This window comes from Capra hircus, chromosome 23, assembly GCF_001704415.2.
Source record: "Capra hircus breed San Clemente chromosome 23, ASM170441v1, whole genome shotgun sequence".
Classification (NCBI taxonomy): Eukaryota; Metazoa; Chordata; class Mammalia; order Artiodactyla; family Bovidae; genus Capra; species Capra hircus.
Genome location: NC_030830.1, coordinates 38729290 through 38749619, shown reverse-complemented (window position 1 = coordinate 38749619; position 20330 = coordinate 38729290). Strand labels below are relative to the sequence as shown.

The 20330-nt window shown below is 41.2% G+C and overlaps 1 protein-coding gene across 3 annotated transcripts in view; it reads left to right on the top strand.

Moving 5' to 3' along the window:
• The window catches only part of MAPK14 (mitogen-activated protein kinase 14), a 72969-nt gene continuing 53115 nt past the window's right edge, over positions 477–20330 (top strand). The window contains exon 1 of one of the 3 annotated variants that reach the window (XM_018038791.1): positions 477–1066. In XM_018038791.1, coding sequence (XP_017894280.1) covers positions 951–1066 — 116 coding nt within the window. In that variant the 5' untranslated portion in view covers positions 477–950. The remainder of the gene's footprint in view (positions 1067–20330) is intronic. The other 2 variants (XM_018038792.1, XM_018038793.1) reach the window with 2 other exon arrangements.

The window sequence follows — 20330 nt, the reverse complement described above, 5'->3', positions numbered from 1 at the left end:
AGAAGTGTTTGGGTGGGAAAACCTCAACCTTAATTCAGGGCTAATATTTACCTTTGAGACAGATTTCGTCAGCATTCCGAAGAGTAAGTGTATGTCCTTGAGCAGATGGGACTACAAAGGCTTTCTGGCCGGAATCTTTCTCTTTTTTATGCAAGTACTTCTTGGAAATTGGGGGTTTTCCGCCGAGCAGGTGCTCAGCTGCTGGTGATTACCCACCGTTTAAAGGTCTTTTGGCTCTTTTCCCAGACACCCGATTGATTTGTCACTGTCTCTTTCCAACAGGGAGCCAAGCACTTGCCCCGCCGACCACGATGGGGCGCGCGCAGCCTGTGTCGTCTGCTTCTCCGCTCCTTCCCAGGTCCGCCTTCGCGCGCTAAAGGAGAGCAATCCCTAGGAGTTCCTGCCTCTAGGGGCCAGCTGTTGCTCTCTTCTCGCGAGAATTACTTCTTCCAAGCTCTCCCTTCATCAACCCCCCTCCCGCGGGCAGGTTCCATATTGGGTAAAATCTCGGCTCGAGGAGAGGTCCGGGAGCTGTTCTCGCGAGAGCACGGCGGGAGGCTCCTGTTCGCTGGCTCTGGGAAAGGCGACCACTGGAAGCTCCGCGGGCGCTGCAGCTGGAGCTGTGACCCCGCCGCGCAGCCGGGAGTCGGCCGGGTGTGGAGAGAGCGCAGAGAGAGCTGGGCGGGGCGCCAGCCCAGGGCCCCGGAGCGTGCCCCGGCCCTTCGCAGTGCTTCCCCCGCCGTCGGTGAGGCGCGTCCAGCCGCTGCGGCTGACAGGGGCCGCGCGCGCGCGCGCGGGCTTCTTCAGGGTCGCCGCAGCCGCACCTGCGCGGGCGGCCAGCGCAGGGGTCCCCGCCCGGCCGGGCGGGCTACGAGGTCAGGGGAAGCGGGTGCGGGTGCAGGCGGGGCCCCGCAAGGGCCACCTCCTCGCCCCGCGGCCACCGCTGGAAGATGTCTCAGGAGAGGCCCACGTTCTACCGGCAGGAGCTGAACAAGACCATCTGGGAGGTGCCCGAGCGTTACCAGAACCTGTCCCCGGTGGGCTCCGGCGCCTATGGCTCCGTGTGGTGAGTGTCACCGGGCCGGGGGCCTCGCTGGGCCGGGTGTCTCCGTATGCCCCAGAGTCAGGCCTGCCCCCACGGCTCAGCAATGCACCCAGCGGCAGGAATTTTCCGTGGGGGGAGGGCATCCCAGCCCTCTTCGACCCCTGTCCTGCACTCCCTGTCCCCCTTGCACCCCCACCCTGCACGCCCACGTAGATGGTCAGCTGTGTGTAGGACGCAGGTCGGCTGTGGGCTGTGGGCGGTGGGTGCTGGTGTTGGAGCCGGGCCCTGACTCGCGTTCCCTTGGGGGTGGGGGGTGGGGGCGGTGCTGCTACGGGGGCAGGAACAGGGGTCCCTCTTCGGAGATCTCTCCCTGCTGGCATCGAGCAGAAGGACTCTCTCGAGATGTGCCTGCCCTCGGAGCAGACAAGCCCGGGGAGCTGCCCGGAGAAGCAGAAGGGCAAAGCTTGACTGCGGTCATCTGAACAAAACTGAGGACGAAGGGCGTTGAGTTCGGGCTTTTTTGCAAACCTCTGTTGAAATTGCATTTTGAGAAGGGTTCTTGTTGAATTCGCACTTGAATTAGCAGCTATCCAGGGAGCTTAAAATACCGACTTTATCTCGGTGAGCCCTGTGCCAGCTTGAGTGGTGTGTTTCCGATTCAGTTGAAAGCGTATTTCCTTTTCGCAGAGTGGGGGGTGGTGGTAGTGCCTGCAGCTTGAGAAGCTGGCGGCCTCGCTGATTAGTCACATACCACTGCTCATTTAAGTATTGTTTGACAAAACGATTTTCTCCTTTGGAGCAAGTGAGGTTCAGATCCGTTGGACGCCCTCAAGATCAAAAAGTTATTAACAGTGCTGCGGTGTATTATAAATATTTTTTAATCGTGATAATTCTTGTGAAACACTGTGTTTTTAAAGTCCTTTAGAGGGTTTGCAGAGAACTTAATCTGCACTTACAGCCTGAGAAGTAATGGTTTTCATGGGATATGGAATATATAGCAAAAGAAGGAAGAGACACTTTTCAGCTTTAATTCACACTATGAATGTCTTTTAAATTAAACGCTACTGTAATATTTCCAGACTCAGTTCACTAACTTTTCTAACTTCTAAGGTTTTATACACTGTATTTTAGATTTTGTGTAATTTGAGAGCTGACCTGAAGCTAATTCATGTAATTCCTATGCATGCATTATTTGCAAAGAGGTCTACAAAATTAGCTTTTTGTTTCACGGCAGATTCCAGGCTTTTAGACTTGTTAATCTTTGAATATAATTCCTGTGTTTCTTAAAGCCCCAGCATGAATTTCCTGTTTGGTAGAATCTTCTGGGTAATTGAGATTGTGCAATTGTGTCCAGCAACAGATCATATTGCGTTTTCTAGTTCAGGCTGCTTGAGTGATGTCGCTGATGGCCCTATGCTTGACATCTTTTTTCCATTTTTATAGCGTGCTGTTGATTTGCTAATTTTCGAAGATGTGTCTGGATCATTGCTGCTTTAATAGCTCACTTGTTTACGGCCAGTTTTCATTCTGGAATTGACACATTAGTTTTTGTGGTACTGAATTTTTGTTTGCTATCATTATTGTTTAAACTTTAGTGGAGTGATACGGCTCAACTGTGGGGAGTTAGTGAACTGCTTGCAAGGTTTTCCTACAGTTGATGTGAATAACTCAGCCCTGGCACTGGAGATCCAGTGAAGTGCTGATAAAACATGAACTCCACATTTTTTAGTGCTTTATTTTTCTGGTTTATAGAAGCCATCAAAACTGACACTTGGAAGTAATTTTGTTAAACAGGTTTTTAAAAGTAGGTAGTACATTCACATTGTATAAAATGTAAAAGGCACAGAAAGACAGTGAAAAGTTTCCATTCTCTTTGTCCAGTTGTACTAGTTCTTTTCTCAAGAGACCACCCCTGTTAAGTTTCTTGTGTGTCTTTCTGTGGAGGCAGTTCTGCTAAGGGTGTTTAAGGTGTAACCTATAAAATATCGGTGGAGAAAAATAACCAATATTATGTGACAATTGACCTTAAGTGTAGTTGATTTTGGATTGAAAATATCAGAATTTACATTCACATGTGTTATCTCATTCAGAGTAGTTATTTCAAGTTGTTCTTTCAATCAGCAGCTTTTAGGTGTGGCAGAAAAAAAAATGTTTTTTAAACTTCTCTTAGAATCCACTTTGGAGCCTGTGTTATTTTTCACTATCTTCATTTTTTTTTTAGAGCAGATTTGATTTTAGGAAATAACGAAGTTAGATTGAATCCAAATCATTTAGAGAATTTGGGCTCAAGTCTGGTGAAAAAGATTAGGCAGCCAGGCTGGTGATACTGTTTGAGGTCAAATAGGAGTTGTAACCGTAAAGTAATGACACAGAATTTCCTGTGGGACTTGTAGAACTGGATTGAAGTCTGTTCCAAAAAAGGATCTCTGAAAGTATTTCAAGGAATGCAACATCACTGAAATAATGTGTCCGTTTCCTAATTTGATTGCTCTGAAGTGTGATACACTTTGATGTGTTAACTTTAAAAATTAAAAAAAAATAATAAGCCAATTTTCAGCGTTTTCATTTGTACTAAGTATCTAGTAACGCAAGTGTGATAACTAATCGTGAATGAAAGATCAAGAAATCAAAATAGAAGTTTGAGTATTAGAGTTTTACAAACATGCCTTTCCTTCTTAAGGGGTAAAGGGAACTAAATTAAAGCTTGCAGCTTTGAGGAACTTTGTGCGCTGCCAGTGAGGGGAAAGGAAGCAAAATTGTTCCAGAGTACAGTGTTGCAAAGCATTGATTTTGTGGTTTAGGGACGAAAGGGGCGGGGGAGGATCTTTGTGGTGAGTTTAAGGAAATATAAACAGGAACTTAAATGCCCTTCCTCTGGTGTATGCGTTTTCCAGACTCTTGCCTTTGATTATAGGAGGTGCGGCAGTGGTAACCATAAAACAGGTAAGAGATCAGAATTATTCTTAAACCATATTGAATCACTTATTAAATAATATTTATTGAGCACCAACTGTGGACCAGCAGCTTAGCACGCACACATCTCTAGGGGCGTCCCAGGTGGGGCGTCCCAGGTAGTGCTAGTGGTAAGGAACCCACCCGCCTGCCAATGCAAGAGACACAAGTTTGATCCCTGGGTGGGGAAGATCCTGTGGAGGAAGAAATGGTAAACCACTCCAGTATTCTTGCCTGGAGACTCGCCATGGACGGAGGAGCCTGGTGGGCCTCAGTCCATAGGGTTGCAAAGAGTTGGACATGCCTAAAATGACTTCACACACTCATGGACCAGATAGCAAGCTAGGTTTCTTGAGCTAGACTGTTAAACAAGACAAAGACAGTTCATTCCCTGGTAGGTTTATAGTGTGATGTGAATAATAACTACATTTTATGGATTGCTTTCTATGTTCTGGGCATTGTTCTGTGCTGTTTATATTTATCATCAGTATATAAAGTATATACCAAAACTTTGGTAAAAGAATGGCAAAATTTACTAAGAGGTCAAATCCAACATCCACAATGCTTTGTGAAAATAAATGTAGTAAAGATAAGTGAAGCTAAGTTTTTTAGTATTAATAGCCACTCATCATTTTAAATCTAAAAAAAAAAAAAAAAAACACATGAGCCAGGGCACAAATAAATAAAAGAATGTCATTATAGAGTGTGCAGAGGTGACTTTCCTGACTCTTAATCAGTGAAAGGGGTATATGTGTGTGTATTAGTTGCTTAGTCGTGTCTGACTGTTTGCAACCCCATAAACTGTAGCCCATCAGGCCCCTCCGTCCATGGGACTCTCCAGGTAAGAATACTGGAGTGGGTTGCCATTTCCTTCTCCAGAAGGAACTATAGAAAGAAAGAAAGTGAAGTCACTCAGTTGTGTCCGACTCTTAGCGATCCCATGGACTGTAGTCTACCAGGCTCCTCCATCCATGAAATTTTCCAGGCAAGAGTACTGGAGTGAGAGGGGTAGTCTTTTATTTTTCTAGTGGTGATAGTAAGCCCTTGCTGATCTTTCTTTGCATTTGCTCTTCTTTGTAAGCAAAAGCAAGGTGATTGGCTGCATGTTACCAGTACCAACCAATAAATATTTAAACACAATGGCAAAATATTTGTATTATTGATATGTGAAGACTTTTAAGAAAGAGTTCGTTTAAGTTGGCTATAAAGTCATTGTTTGTCAGATTCCCATTTTCCACAGGCTCCCATTTGAAAATAAGGGTATCCTGAACCTCTCGCGTTTCAGTTCTGCCAGTTTAATTCCTTGCTACTGAGGACTACAATGCCTTTGATTTCCCTCTGCTTTAGCCTCAAAGATCTATTAATATCTCACTTTAGTATTAACAAGCATTCTTATGGGATTTTATACTTTATAATATATTTGCATTCAAAACATTATTCAGTTTTCACTAGCTCTGTGAAGGCTAGTATTAACCTAGGTTTATAGATGAGGGTCTGGTATACAGTACTACTTTGGATTTGGTTCTGTGATTTCAGTACTTCAGAATTCTCCTTTCCTATGCTTTAGGCTGCTAAGATTGTCTGGTGGCACCTTCTCTGGTGCTGCTTGCCTCTCCCCACCCTCCTTTTGAGAAAAAAGGGGTTGCTGGGTCGTTTGAAATAGTAGAGCTATGACTAACCAATCCCACCAGTGTAAGCCTGGCTAACCTGAGGTAATGACTGATTAAAGTCACATCTCTGCCTCAGAATTGATAGACCAGTTCCCAAAGAACTGTCAGTGCAAATAATGAATTCCTGAATTTATGAATCCCTTTGGTTTGAAATTCTTCTGTGCACATTTTGGAAAGTTGAGACTACCTGTACATGTTTCTGTTATGTAAGTATAGCATATAAATAGAAATAACCGCTTCTCTAGGCCTTTGAAAATATCTTGGATTTTTGCTCTTTCCTGTGAAATTTGGTATTGATTTTTTCCTATCCTAGAGGTATAATTACTGTAGAGCTCAAAAAAAAACCAAACAAAAAAACACACCTTGTTATGAAGTGGGTTCCCTTGGCTCTGAAACCTAGAAATCTTTTCATGGTTGTCATGTACTTGGAGGTGATTCATGTGTTTCTTCAGGACAAATGAAAACAGAACCTCTAAACCTGGAGTTTTTGTTAGTTTGTTTAAGTAAATGAAGCTTTTAGTATTAGAAGTAGTTGTCTTTGCATAGTGTTTCCATAAAGTTAGTACGTGTGCGTTAAGATTGTATAAAGTTAACCGAATGCCCAGCATTTTAGCCTTTAAATGATTTGTTCTAGGGAGGGAAGCAGGTGGTGGTTTGTAGGTTCTGCACTTTTGACAGTGGATCCTGGGTTCTGACTTACTTGGCCCCCAGGCTGAATGTTGGGGAGAAAAAGTACAGAAGAGAAAGGAGTCCAGAATGACACCTAAGTTTTGGCCTTGGACAGATGGATAGGTCTCAACTTTGGGGTCTTACAGGGTGTATGGTCATGGAGTTAAAGACAGAGGAGGATGGGTTCATGCTCATCTCCCTGAGGATAGGACTCTTGTGTGTTATACTGATACTTATATACCTGTTGTGTGTGGTGGTGGTGGGGGTCACTTTTTAGGTGCTGGAGATGGAGTGTGAGCAAAACATGAAAAGTTCTGCCTGTAAGAGCCTATAGGCTAAGGGGAAGGGGAACAGAGGTAGACAGTAAATAAGTAATTAAGATTTATAGCATGCAAGGTGATAAGCACTACGGGGAAAATAAAGTAAGGAAAAGGGAGGGAGGGGGTGCTGGGATGGCTGTTGCACCTTTAAGCAGGGTAGGCTGGGTAGGCCTCGGTGATGGACTGACAGCTGAGCAAAGACCTGAAGGAAGTGATGGACACTGGTTGGACTTGAGTGAGAAGGAAGAACATTGCATGCTGAGGGATCACCACATGCAAAGGCCCTATTCTCCAAGCTCACTCTGCACTGGGGTCCCTGCTTTTTAATTTCTGTTTCTTACCCATTCAGAGGTGCTAATCGTACTTTAGGGCAGAGTGGAGGAGTCGGATGAATTGGTGTGCAGCTGTGACCCATGCTCCTTCCAGAAGGCTCAGTGTCCCTGAGCCAGTACTTTCGGTGGGCCCTAGAAATTCAGGGTACTTTGGTCCAGCTCTTTAAATAACATGTGAAGCTTACTTCACTTTTCAGGTTTCTGTTGCCAAAAGGAAGGGAGCAAAGAGATTAGCTCTAGACTTCTGGTGACAAAAGAAGATTAGCCTGCTGGCAGGTTGAATGTTTTCTAACTTGTTTGGGCTTCTAGGTTTTTTCTTGCTATTGGGTTATTTTTAAAAAGTCATTTTTACCTTTTTTCAGCTCTTAAGATCTCATTTATTTTCTGTTTTATTTGGCTGTGTATCTACTTTACATTCCTCTGCCTTTCCCCTATTACAATAATTTTAGTAGCTGTTGGATTATTATTACCTGTTAACAATGTGTTGGCTCCGAGCCCCCGGTGAACTTCTCCGTTAACTTGAATAAATCTTATGGATTGAAAGGCTGTACACATGTGGCCCCATTAAAAACCCGTAGGATTTATTTATTTTCTTTTCTGCCTTGACAGATAAAAGTTTCCTTCTCTTATGAAAGCCATTCCCCTTTTACTGCTCTATCATCTAGTTGCAGAAAATAAGTATTCCTAAACACAGATTCCCATGACAACATAACAAAAAGGTAATAGAACAAATGTTTATTTTGTCTAAGCCTACTGTCTGAGTAACTTTATACCCTGAGCATGTTGGCTCCTGCTGCTTTGAATGATGTTACAGATTTCCTTGTTTTCCTCAAAACCTTCTCCTCTTAGGCCTTGGTGACATTGTCACTGTGCCTGGGACACAAAGGAAGATGCGTGAGTGTGTGTGGCTTACTGTCAGTCTACCCACAAGTATGCGCCTGTTGCTTTCCCAAGCTTAAGGGCCAGAGTATAGGCATCACATATCATTATACCCCGCCCCCCCCCCAAAAAAGATCTTGAAAAAAGCCACACCAATTTCTTCTTTGCTTTCTTAACTTCATTAATTTAGCTTAGCCAGTGCTAAAGCACCGTTGGAGGTGTTTTGTTTATAAAGATTGAAAAAAAAAAAAACAAAACAAAAAAGCAGAAGGGGTTCTTGCTTTTAAAGACAGCAGTCTGGAAGGGGCATATTTTGGAAGTCCTTTGTAGCTTTTCTTGTCTGCATTCTTTCAGCTTTAGTTGCCATCTCAAATCTGCTTTTCTATTTCTAATGCTTATCTTGAAATCTTTTAGATTTTTCAGTGTCTCTCTTGAATCTAGTGACATACTGGTAACTTTTGTACATCAAGGGCAACTTTGTTGCAAGGGTATGTGTTTGAAATCTCTGTCAGAGAGACCTTTCCATCTGATTCAGAACTAGAAAGTGATGACATCAGCATGTGCCCACAAGAGGTCAGAACTTCTTCTTTTGATCTGCCGAGGGCTCAGGGAGGCTGTGTCTTAGGGGAAGAAAGGGACAATGAGGGTAAGAGTCCTCTACACACTCATGTGCGTGCGTGCTCAGTCATTCAGGCGTGTCCAACTCTTTGTGACCCCATAGACTGCAGCCCACCAGGCTTCTCTGTCCTTGGGATTTTCCTGGCAAGAATACTGGACTAGGTTGCCATTTCCTTCTCCAGGGTCTAGATGCTTCCTGCAGCTCTGTAATTCCACACGAGGTAGTGTCTCTGACCTTCTCACCCGCAAATTGTTTGCTGTTGTTCAGTCGCTAAGTCGTGTCCAACTCTTTGCAACCCCATGGACTGCAGCACACCAGGCTCCCCTGTCCTCCACTATTTCCCAGAGTTTGCTCAAATTCATGTCCATTAAGTTGGTGATGCTGTCTAACCATCTCATCCTACGCCACCCCCTTCTCCTTTTACCTTCAATCTTTCCTAGCATCAGGATCTTTTCCAGTGTGTTGGCTCTTTGCACCAGGTGGTCAAAGTATTGCAGCCTCAGCTTCAGCATCAGTCCTTCCAATGAATACTCAGGGTTGATTTCTTCAGGATGGACTGGTTGGATCTCCTTGCTGTCCAAGGGACTCTCAAGAGTCTTCTCCAGCACTGCAGTTTGAAAGCATCAATTCTTTAGCGCTCAGCCTTCTTTATGGTCCAGCTCTCACATCTGCACATGACTCCTGGGAAAATGATAACTTTGACTTTATGGACCTTTGTTGACAAAGTGATCTTGCTGCTTTTTAATACACTGTCTAGGTTTATCTTAGCTTTCCTACCAGAGAGCAAGCGTCTTTTAATTTCACGGCTGCAGTCACCGTCCACACTCATTTTGGAGCCCAAGAAAATAAAATCTGTCACTGCTTCCTCTTTTTCTCTTTCTATTTGCCATGAAGTGATGGGACCAGAAGCGATGCCCCAGGTCTGTCGGTGACACTTAAGTTGAAGTGTCTGGTTTATGCAGTATTTTCTGAACTCTTCATTCTTATATTTCCTTATCCTTGTGGTAAATATAACTTTATTCTTATAAATAATTGCTTTATGCTTAATATACCTAGTAGCAATTTCTTTTTCCCTTCTTCGGTCAAATCCCTCATATAGGATTGTTAGGTAGCTGGAACCTTCTTGAACTTAGACTTTTGAATAATAAGTTTCTATTTATGTTTTCTTCTCTGGGCTACCACATGCTGGTGAAAATCTTAGTTATCTTTCTCATTTGTTATAGTAAAATATGACTCCTCAGTGATCTTAGTATTAAATTGAAGTGAAATATTGGTGTTAGTATCTTATATTGCTAGAAGTTTAATAATTTCCTCACTTGACATTACATGTTTGACTTGCTTCAGTTTCTGATTCCTAGGTTAGTGTCCTAAATGCCTTATGCTTTGAATCATCTACTTTGAAATTAGCAGTCTCAATAAATTAAATGATATTGATGCCATCACTTCATGGCAAATAGATGGGGAAACAGTGGCTGACTTTATTTTTCTGGGCTCCAAAATCACTGCAGATGGTGACTGCAGCCATGAAATTAAAAGGTGCTTACTCCTCGGAAGGAAAGTTATGACCAACCTAGACAGCATATTAAAAAGCAGAGACATCACTTTGTCAACAAAGGTCCGTCTAGTCAAGGCTATGGTTTTTCCAGTGATCAGGCATGGATGTGAGAGTTGGACTATAAAGAAAGCTGAGCGCCGAAGAATTGATGCTTTTGAATTATGGTGTTGGAGAAGACTCTTGAGAGTCCCTTGGACTGAAAGGAGATCCAACCAGTCCATCCTAAAGGAAATCAATCCTGGGTGTTCATTGGAAGGACTGATGTTGAAGCTGAAACTCCAATACTTTGACCACCTGATGCGAAGAGCTGACTCATTTGAAAAAACCCCTGATGCTGGGAAAGATTGAAGGCAGGAGGAGAAGGGAACGACAGAGGATGAGATGGTTGGATGGCATCACCGACTCAATGAACATGGGTTTGGGTGGACTCTGGGAGTTGGTGATGGACAGGGCGGCCTGGAGTGCTGCGATTCATGGGGTCTCAAAGAGTCGGACACGACTGAGCAACTGAACTGATGCAAAAGGGTAAAAAATAACAAGTTAAGAGAATAGACGATAACTATTATGAGCATCTATCAAGCTGTGTTTACATTCCCAAATATAGTGTAACACTAGGATTACTCATCCTGTTGACATCTTGGGTCGATATTTTTTTTGTAGTTGTGGGGACTGTCTTGTGCATTGTAGGGTATTTAACAACATCCCTGTATCCCTACCCACTAGATGCCAGTTGGAACCCCCGGTGGGACAACCAAAAATGTTTCTAGACATTGCCACATTTTAATCTGGGGGCAAAATCACCTTTGATTGAGAACTGTTGATAAACCCTGTATGTTTGGATTGATTGGCCCTGAGTGAAAACTTGATAGGGTAAGTTGAATTTTCCACCTACGAAAGGAAACACTATATTTTCTGTGCATATTCCTTTTGAATTCATTGTCCAGTACAGTCTCAACAATGGCCTTGTTCATATACGTGTACATCCAAGTTTATAGTTCCAAACCTAATGTCAAGAATGTCTAGCCCTTTGGATTTCAAGGCTATTGAAAAGTAATGTTTCATGCCTCCCCCTGATTATTTTTCTACATATTTCTTGAGGACAGCCTCTGAGATATTAACTACCTTAGAATTAGACTCAGGTTATAAACTTGTATGGTTCAGCCTTAGGTATGTGGAGCGGATACTTGAAGGAAGCTTTTCATTAACACTGTTGAATGACAGGGCCATGAAAATTACAGTCAGGAAATGAGCCAGTTTCCTAAAGATTTCTGTAACTCTAGGTTTTAAGGCAGCATAATTTTGGAAGTTTGAAATATGTATATTTTTGTATTTATGTTATAGGTTTGTTTTAGTGAAAAAAATCTGTTCGGCATTCATCTGACAGTGTTAAATGGCTTCCAGTGTATAAAAGAAACAGATATAAACAGATCAGTGAATATGTTATGTAATATATATATATATATAGGGCTTCCCAGGTGGCTCAGATGGTAAAGTGTCTGCCTCCAATGCAGAAGAATCAGGTTCGATCCCTGCGTCGGGAAGATCCCCTGGAGAAGGAAATGGCAACCCACTCCAGTAATCTTGACTGGAAAATTCCATGGATGGAGGAGCCTGGTAGGGTACAGTCCATAGGGTCGCAAAGAGTCGGACACGACTGAGCGACTTCACTTTATTATGTTCACTAATGTGTTGTATCTGCTTCTTTTATACACTGGAAGGTAGGGGTGTGTGTGTGTGTCCTGGTGTCTCAGTGGTGTGGGTGGGTGTGGGTGTCTTTCCTGGTGTGTGTGTGTCCTGGTGTCTCAGTGGTGTGGGTGGGTGTGGGTGTCTTTCTTGGTGTCTCAGTGGTGTGTCTGTGTGTGTCTTTCCTGGTGTCTCAGTGGTGTGTGTGTGTGTATGGCTTTCCTGGTGTCTCAGTGGCGTGTGTGTGTATGGCTTTCCTGGTGTCTCAGTGGTGTGTGTGTCTGTGTGTATGGCTTGGTGTCTCAGTGGGGTGTGTGTGTGTGTGTGTGTGTGTGTGTGTGTATCTGTGTGTCTGTCTGTCTGTCTGTCTGTCTGTCTGTCTGTCTGTCTGTCTCTCAGTGGTAAAGAATTTGCCTGCCGATGCAAGAGACATAGGTTTGATCCCTTACCTGGTAAGATCTACGTGCCGTGGAGCAACTAAGCCCATGTGCCGCAACTACTGAGCCGGTGCTCTGGAGCCTGGAAGCTGTAAATACTCAGCCCGTGTGCTGCAGCTTCTGAAGCTCTTGCACCACAACTAGAGAGTAGCCCTCACCTGCTGCAACTAGAGAAAAAGCCCGAGCAGCAATGAACATCCAGCACAGAAAAATACATAAATGAATAAGATTTTTTTTAAAGTATTGATATATACAGAAATTTGGAGGTCCAGTGGGCTGTAGTAGCTAGAATGTTTCATGGAGGAAGAAGGATTTGAGGATTATGTTGAAGGATGGGTAGTATTTGGAACATTTCTAGGAAGGGAACATTTTTAAGTGACAGGAGAAAAAAACGTAACTAAGAAAATTAGATATGAGATGGACTAGCCTGACAGGAGGAGTATCTCAGATAGGGTGAACCCACTTCTGGTTTTCATTCTGCTTGTGTTTCAGAATCACTTGTGGAGCCTTTAAACATACAGGTGCTTGGGTCCTACCTCCAGAAATAATTGGGGGGGATAGGACTAAAGCAATTGTATTTTTCTGGGCAGGGGAGAGTTAGCTATAGTTTCTTGAACTGTAAAGTAGGAGGGGGAGTATTTTAAAATTGATCTGATTGGAGTGTTACAGAATGGATTGCAGGAAGCAAATATGTTGCTTTGTAAAAGTCGTTAGTAATTTATGTGCCTTTCTGTTCAACCTCACTCCCCAGTTGGACTTCTTAATTCCTTGAGGTCAGGATCTTTGGTATTTATTTACTAATCTTGCATTATGTTCTTAAGGATAAACAGATAAATACATTATAGCTTCTGCTCTCCTTTAAAGTCTAAATTGGGAAACAAATATATAAGTAACACCTTGGTTTTTTTCAGTTCAGTCTCTAAAGAATTGGCTGTATTATATTGCTGATTGTAGTAACTCTTAGATTCTGTTAACTGCTGATATAAATGTGCATTTTAACTTGTACAAATGATATTTTAGTTTTCTGTAACATAATAACAAATGATCAAGGATTTGAACCTTTGATTATGTTTTAATAACTGCTTATCTTACTGTTACTTCAGAAATATACTCAACCTCAAGTTTCAGAGTAAGAGATCTAAAAATACATATTGAAAATTTGCTATGTGATAAACCCCATGCTGGAAGCTGATCATGAAACTCTTATATAGTAACACATTCATATCCATTTGGAACATTTACTACCTGTCTTTTATTGTTCATAAAGTTATAGTTCATACATAATTATTTTATGTGAGTCTCAAAACAGCACTGTAAGATAAGCAGGGCTAGTGACACCCCCATTTTATTGACTTGGAAGCAGACTCATAGACGCTTTGACAACGATCATCTGCTAGGAAGTTCCAAAACCAAAACTAGAACTGAGATCTTTTTACTACTAGTTTACTTTTCTCTAAATCAGACTGCCTGTGTTTATGCTTAGCAGAATTTTTTGAGATCAAACCATTGAAAGACTACAGAGGCCATTCACTGAGATGCAAACATAGCTTTGTTAAGTGGAACTTTGATGATTTTTTTTCTGGAACAATAAAAAGTACTTACATGGTATTAGCAAAAGTAAGCAGGGTGTTTTCCAGTATTTTGATTTAAAAAATCAAGTTGCTAAGTGTAACGATGTAAAAATATTTGATACTCCTGTTCCAAAGGAGTGGTACTTAAATCTTCTCCCCTTGTGTGAAGGCGGTTATTTAGTGACTCACATTTCCAAAATATAAAATATGGTAGAAATGATGGAGTGTGACTTCTGAGGGTAGGTCATAAAAGACATTGTGACTCCTGCCTTGGTCTTCCTTTGAGGATCATCTGCTCTGGGGCAGTTTCTCAACCTCAGTACTGTTGGTAGTTCAGTTCAGTGCAGTTCAGTCGCTCAGTCGTGTCCGACTCTTTGCGACCCCATGAATTGCAGCACGCCAGGCCTCCCTGTCCATCACCAACTCCCGGAGTTCACTCAGACTCACGTCCATCGAGTCCGTGATGCCATCCAGCCATCTCATCCTCTGTTGTCCCCTTCTCCTGCCCCCAATCCCTCCCAGCATCAGAGTCTTTTCCAATGAGTCAACTCTTCGCATGAGGTGGCCAAAGTACTGGAGTTTCAGCCTTAGCATCATTCCTTCCCAAGAAATCCCAGGACTGATCTTCAGAATGGACTGGTTGGATCTCCTTGCAGTCCAAGGGACTCTCAAGAGTCTTCTCCAACACCACAGTTCAAAAGCATCGATTCTTCGGCGCTCAGCCTTCTTCACAGTCCAACTCTCACATCCATACATGACCACAGGAAAAACCATAGCCTTGACTAGACAGACCTTTGTTGACAAAGTGATGTCTCTGATTTTTAATATGTTGTGTAGGTTGGTCATAACTTTCCTTCCAAGGAGTAAGCGTCTTTTAATTTATTGGTATTTGGGGGGTCAGATAATTCTTTGTTGTGAAGGATATGTAACAGTATCCCTGGCTTCTACCCTCTAGATTCTAAGAGCATCGCCCTCTCATCCCCACCAGACACCCCCAGTTGTCTTAAACACTGAGATGTCTCCTGAGGGACCTCTATTGAGAACCACTGCTTTTAGGGAAGCCAGCTGCTCTGTTGAGAAGATACTGGAGCAGCCCTATGGAGAGGTCCACATTGCAGAGAACTAAGGCCTGCTAGTACTGAGGGAACCGTGTTGGGAGTGGTTAACTCCAGCCTCAGTCCAGCCGTCAGATGGCTCTTTCAGTGGCCAGCATCTTGACAGCAGCTGCAGGACGGACCATGAGCCAGAACTACCTCACTGAGCTGCTCTTGAATTCCTGACTCACAGAAACTGAAATACTAATCTTGTTTAAGCCACCAAAATTTGGGATAGTTTATTATCTAGTGATGGGTAATTAATACTCTTAAGTGTTACTGTAAAAATATGTATTTAATATGAGAGTCACAGGAATAGCAAAACCTGAAAGTTGTGAAGTCATGTTAATGCCTGGTATGTGCATCGCTAGTCGTGTTCATAGCATATATTTGTAGGGTGTTTTCCTGGATGTGAAACCTATGAACACTATTATTGCAAAAGGCTTTTGATTGTAGAAGCAAGGCAAAGTTGATTGATGGTAATACTTAATAGTTACAATGTAACATATGATGTCTATTTAATATTTCAGATTTTCTCAAAAGGAGATAAAATTATTTAGTGACAGCTTATAAAACACGTATTATTGAAGCTTTCAAACATGTAAAAGTAGAGAAGATACATACCCATGGTGGCAACATTCTAACAAGACTTTGGAAAATAATCCCCAATAAAAGAAGTGAAATAATCCATGTATAATATTTTTGCGTTCAATGTGGGATAACTATTGCAGATATATACTTCACATTTGCAGTGAGAGATTTATGTTAATTGACACCACAGAGCTTTTAAAGCTTCAGTGAAGAAATATCTTATAGAATTACTCTTTTTCAAATGGAGCTTTCAGCAGATGAAGATGAAGTACCTTTTAATTGCAAATGGTTTGGGATTTTTAGATTGCATGCCTAAGTGAATTTCTGTGTAATTTGAATGTTAGTTTTCATCAGCCTGGTGAAGAATCCACCTGCAATGCTGGAGACCCAGGTTTGACCCCTGGGTTGGGAAGAGCCTCTAGAGAAGGAAGAGGCTACCCGCCCCAGTATTCTGGCCTGAGAATCCCATGGACTGTATAGTCCTTGGGGTCACAGAGAGTCGGACACGACTGAGCGACTTTCACTTCACTTCCCTTCTGTTCATCAGCCTAGTAGAAAGTGAAGCAGTTGCTAAAAAATTTTTGTTCCAATATTTAGAAGCTTTTGCAGGAGGAATTGAACCAGATTAGAAATGGCAAGTATTAGGATATATGTTGCCATTCCCTGAGTGCCAGCCCCATGGCTAATGTCCCTAATAAATCCTGTCACAGATATGTTTTCCTGTCTGAGTGAGATTTTCATGAAAATACTGCATTTGCCTTAAAGTTTTTGAACTCTAAAGTCTGCAAGGCAAAGTAAGTGATCATTCATATAAGTTTTTCCCATTCTGGGCTATGTATCTATTGATAAGATTTTTCATATGTCATTTGTGGTTTAAGTCTCTGAGAGGAAGTTTTTGGAAACCAAAAAGCTGGAGATTGGTCATATTGCACGTACTTATAACAGCTGTATTAATAACATCTGATTTTCTCCTAATCAATCTGAAAGTGTAATTGTAAGAAGCTGAAGTCCATTGAAAAATACTGTATATAGTGCAAGTAGATCATTTTGTGATTTATTTTAAAAATCAGAGTGTTAGGAAGACATTAAAACAAGATATTTGAGAGTATATACTAAGAGAGAGCTGACAGTGTTTCAGTTGTTAAGTTTTTAAAGTCAGTTTTAAATCCCTTGCTATTCTCAAGAATATTTTTTGAAATTCTCAAATGAAAAACTTCAGTTTTTGCACAAAGTAGCCTTTAGTTTCATGACATTGTTTCCAAAATGGAGAGGCAGAGCATAAGCATCAAAAGTACAGTGATACTCGCACACTTGTCTGAATTTAGAAGAAAGAACAAGTAGATTTCTGTAGTAGAGAGAGTGAAGTGGCTTAGTCGTGTCCGACTCTGCGACCCCATGGACTAGCCTGCCAGGTTCCTCTGTCCATGGGATTTTCTGGGCAAGAACACTGGAGTGGATTGCCATTTTCTTCTCCAGGGAAATCTTCCTGACCCAGGGATAGAACTTGGGTCTCCCTCATTGTAGGCAGACACTTTATCGTCTGAGCCACCAAGGGATATGTGTGTAGTGGAGAGAGATGTGTCAAAAAGAAATATTTCCAGTATGGTGTTTGTTGAAATTTGTGTCAAGTATAACAGGTAAAGAGAAAGTTCAAAGTTAGTCATCTGAATTACTTAGTTATTTAGAAGACACATTTTGAAAACTCATTAACCTGGATTCAGTTGGAAAAGAGCCTCAAATTATATGGAGATGTTATCTCTTAGCACATTATTTCTCCTCAAGTAGGTATTTTAATTAATTTAGTGTATTAATGAGAATTCATTAATTCAGCATGACTACAGATTTTAATTGGAGAAGGAAATGGCAACCCACTCCAGTATTCTTGCCTGGGAAATCCCATGGAGGGAGGAGGAGACTGGTGGCCCACAGTCCACGGGGTCGCAGAAGAGTCAGACACGACTTAGTGACGAAATAGCAACAGATTTTAACATATTTAAATATTTATCTTTACTTCCAAGAATGAGTAAAATTGTGTTGTCATCTTAACCACTGTTGAAAGTTCCTTTTTCCTTAACATCAATCAGGGATTAGAGAAGATGTCTGTGACCATTAAGAGAAATTGTTAAATCACTTATGGTTCTTCCCACACATTACTCAGATACTTGGCAGCTGTTGCTTATTCTTCATTCTGTTGGGGAAAACCAAATTGCTTTTTGAGAAAATCTTGGTACGGTTGTTTGTGCTCTCATGCCCTGTGGATGTGGGCAGTTGTCCTGCTTAGACAGCATCTCACCTTCTAGGAGGTTGTCTCTCTCCCTTTAAGAAGCAGTTGACTCAGCATATTGATCTGCCTTTGCCTTGTAATGCAGACACTCTTAAAGCCAGGTTCCAGTCATAGAGCATAAACACAGAGTTCCTATGTTTCTTTACCTATCAAGAGCTCAGTTGATGGAAGTCACCTTTGGAAGATTATCTGAGGAATATGGAGCTTATTATTTATTTTTCTAGAAACACTTAAGATTTCTTCTTGCATTGAGTCTTGCATTGAGTCTGTCAGAGAGCAGTTGGGCATGCCGCTTTGTCCTCTCCTCCCTGCCTTTGCTCATGAACTGTGTTTTGACCTTATGAGACAGTCTGCTGATGGATACTCTTAAGTGAAGAACCATCTGAAACCCACTATTAGAATTGTGTAAGGCTGTAGATTAGGACATTGTTACCACATTATACAGTGTCTCCTTCATAAACATACACAGGAGGAACTCTTCTCTGGTTTTATTACAGGAATAATTACGCCTCTCCTCAGTTCTCCAAGCACCTGGATTGTTTTTATTATATGGTTCCTATGATTCATGTCTTAACTGGTTGTATTCTCGTTGCGATGGCTTTAGTGGGCTCAGAGCCAAATTTGGGGCCCACCTCTAACGGGTATTTAGAGAGGACTTCATGATAAGCATTTGCACTAACCTCGCCCATACATTATTTCTTATTTATCTTGTTTATTTTCCACTAATCATGTACTCTTATGTCAAATTGTTTATATATTATTCTAGACTACTTTAAATCCCTTGTAAAATAAAACAGGGTATATGTAAGTAAATTTAGAAGTTAAAAAAAATTAGGATATTAATTAAGAATCTAGTAAGCCAAATTTTTTTTTCAGAGAGGCGGAGGCTAGTATGAATGGATAACAAAACATTTAATTTTATTTAATGAATATTATTGTGTCTTAGGCAGTAGATTCATAGTCAACAGTAGATAAGTGACAATGACGTTTTCACAATATAATAACGGTTTGTAATGAATTTTCTATTTCTCCCCTTAATTTTTTTTTACTGTAGCAATGCCTTTTTTATAAAGTGTGAATTAATTTTAGGACTTTATGACTTTATAACTGGGGGGGAAAACTTATTGAGCAATGTGTCCTGGACTTTAGTTTGGAGAACCTGATCTTCATAAAGATAATTCCATTTTATGATGATGTGCATGAAAACATGGTTTTATTTGTAGTTACAGTTTTTAAAATGTGCGTAAGAGGAACCTTCCCAACTATAATATGAGTAAGTATAATGATAAAGGCAAAGTCAGTTGGGGTTGTCCTTATCTCAGAAAGCTTGGCATACTGGAAAAAATAGTGAGCATTGAAATTAGATCTGAATTTGAATCCCACTGCAAATGAGTTATATACCCTTCAGTGAGTTGTTAATATTTATGACCATTAGTTTCTTATTTTGGAAGTAAATGATCTCCCAAAGTTATTAAAAGGATTAAATGAAATATTTCCCAAATAATATGTGGCATGATCAGCTATTCAATAATTTGGATTTCTTCTTCTCTCAATATTCAATTGATTTTTATCAGGTGATTTTTAAAAAATTATTAGGAATTTCTTCTTTGGGTAATTACAGTGTTCAATTTAGGATGAAAAATGTGGTTTCCTCTTTCTTTGAATATTGCTTTGATTAGTGATAGAACAGGTTAGGTTAGAGCAAGTTAAATGCTTAAAGAAATGAAGGAAGGGATGGAACATGTATTTGCTTTAGCAGCTTTGGCCATGGGATTACTAACTAATAATCTGAGAGCAGTTTCTCTGAAGAATTCCTGTTTGTTCGTTTTTGTAGGTAAAATATGTTTTTAAAAGTGAGAGTGTATGTCCTTTGAAGTAAAAATTATTAGTCTGTTCTAAGGAAATCATGCAATTATGGAAGAAGCAATGTGAGTGAAGGTGTCTATTGTAGTAGTGTTTATATTATTAGTGTGTATGAAATAGCTATGCTGCTGCTGCTAAGTTGCCTCAGTCGTGTCCGACTCTGTGAGACCCCGTAGATGGCAGCCCACCAGGCTCCCCTCTCCCTGGGATTCTCCAGGCAAGAGTACTAGAGTGAGGTGCCATCGCCTTCTCTGATGAAATAGCTATAATACCCATCAATAAGACAATGAGTAGATTGTGATTCACATATTTTTGAAATTATGGTAAATGATTGGTAAAATGGAAAATGGTTATAGCTTAGATAAAGGGGGTAAAACTTGTTTGCATACTTTGAGGATAGCCCTATAAGTATCATTTGAAGGAAATATAGTTGTCAGTAGTGGTTTTATGAAATTTAGAAAGCTTGCCTCTTTTTGTTTGTTTTAGGGTAACAGAAAAGCATGGATGACTTATGCTTCTAACTTTAGTAACAGCCTTATTAAAAGATACAAGCTCATTTTTAAAAAAAAAAAAGAGGATAGAAAAATGTATATTAAAAAGTAAAAGTGTTAAAATCTTGAGTAAATTAGACACTGCTTCTCTGCTTATGTGTATATACCTGAATGAGTTTACATTTTTCCCCTATGGATGGGATAATCCTTTACTTCTAAAACTTGTTCTCTTTCCCATCATCAGTATAACAAGAGCCATGTTAATGTCTGCAGTG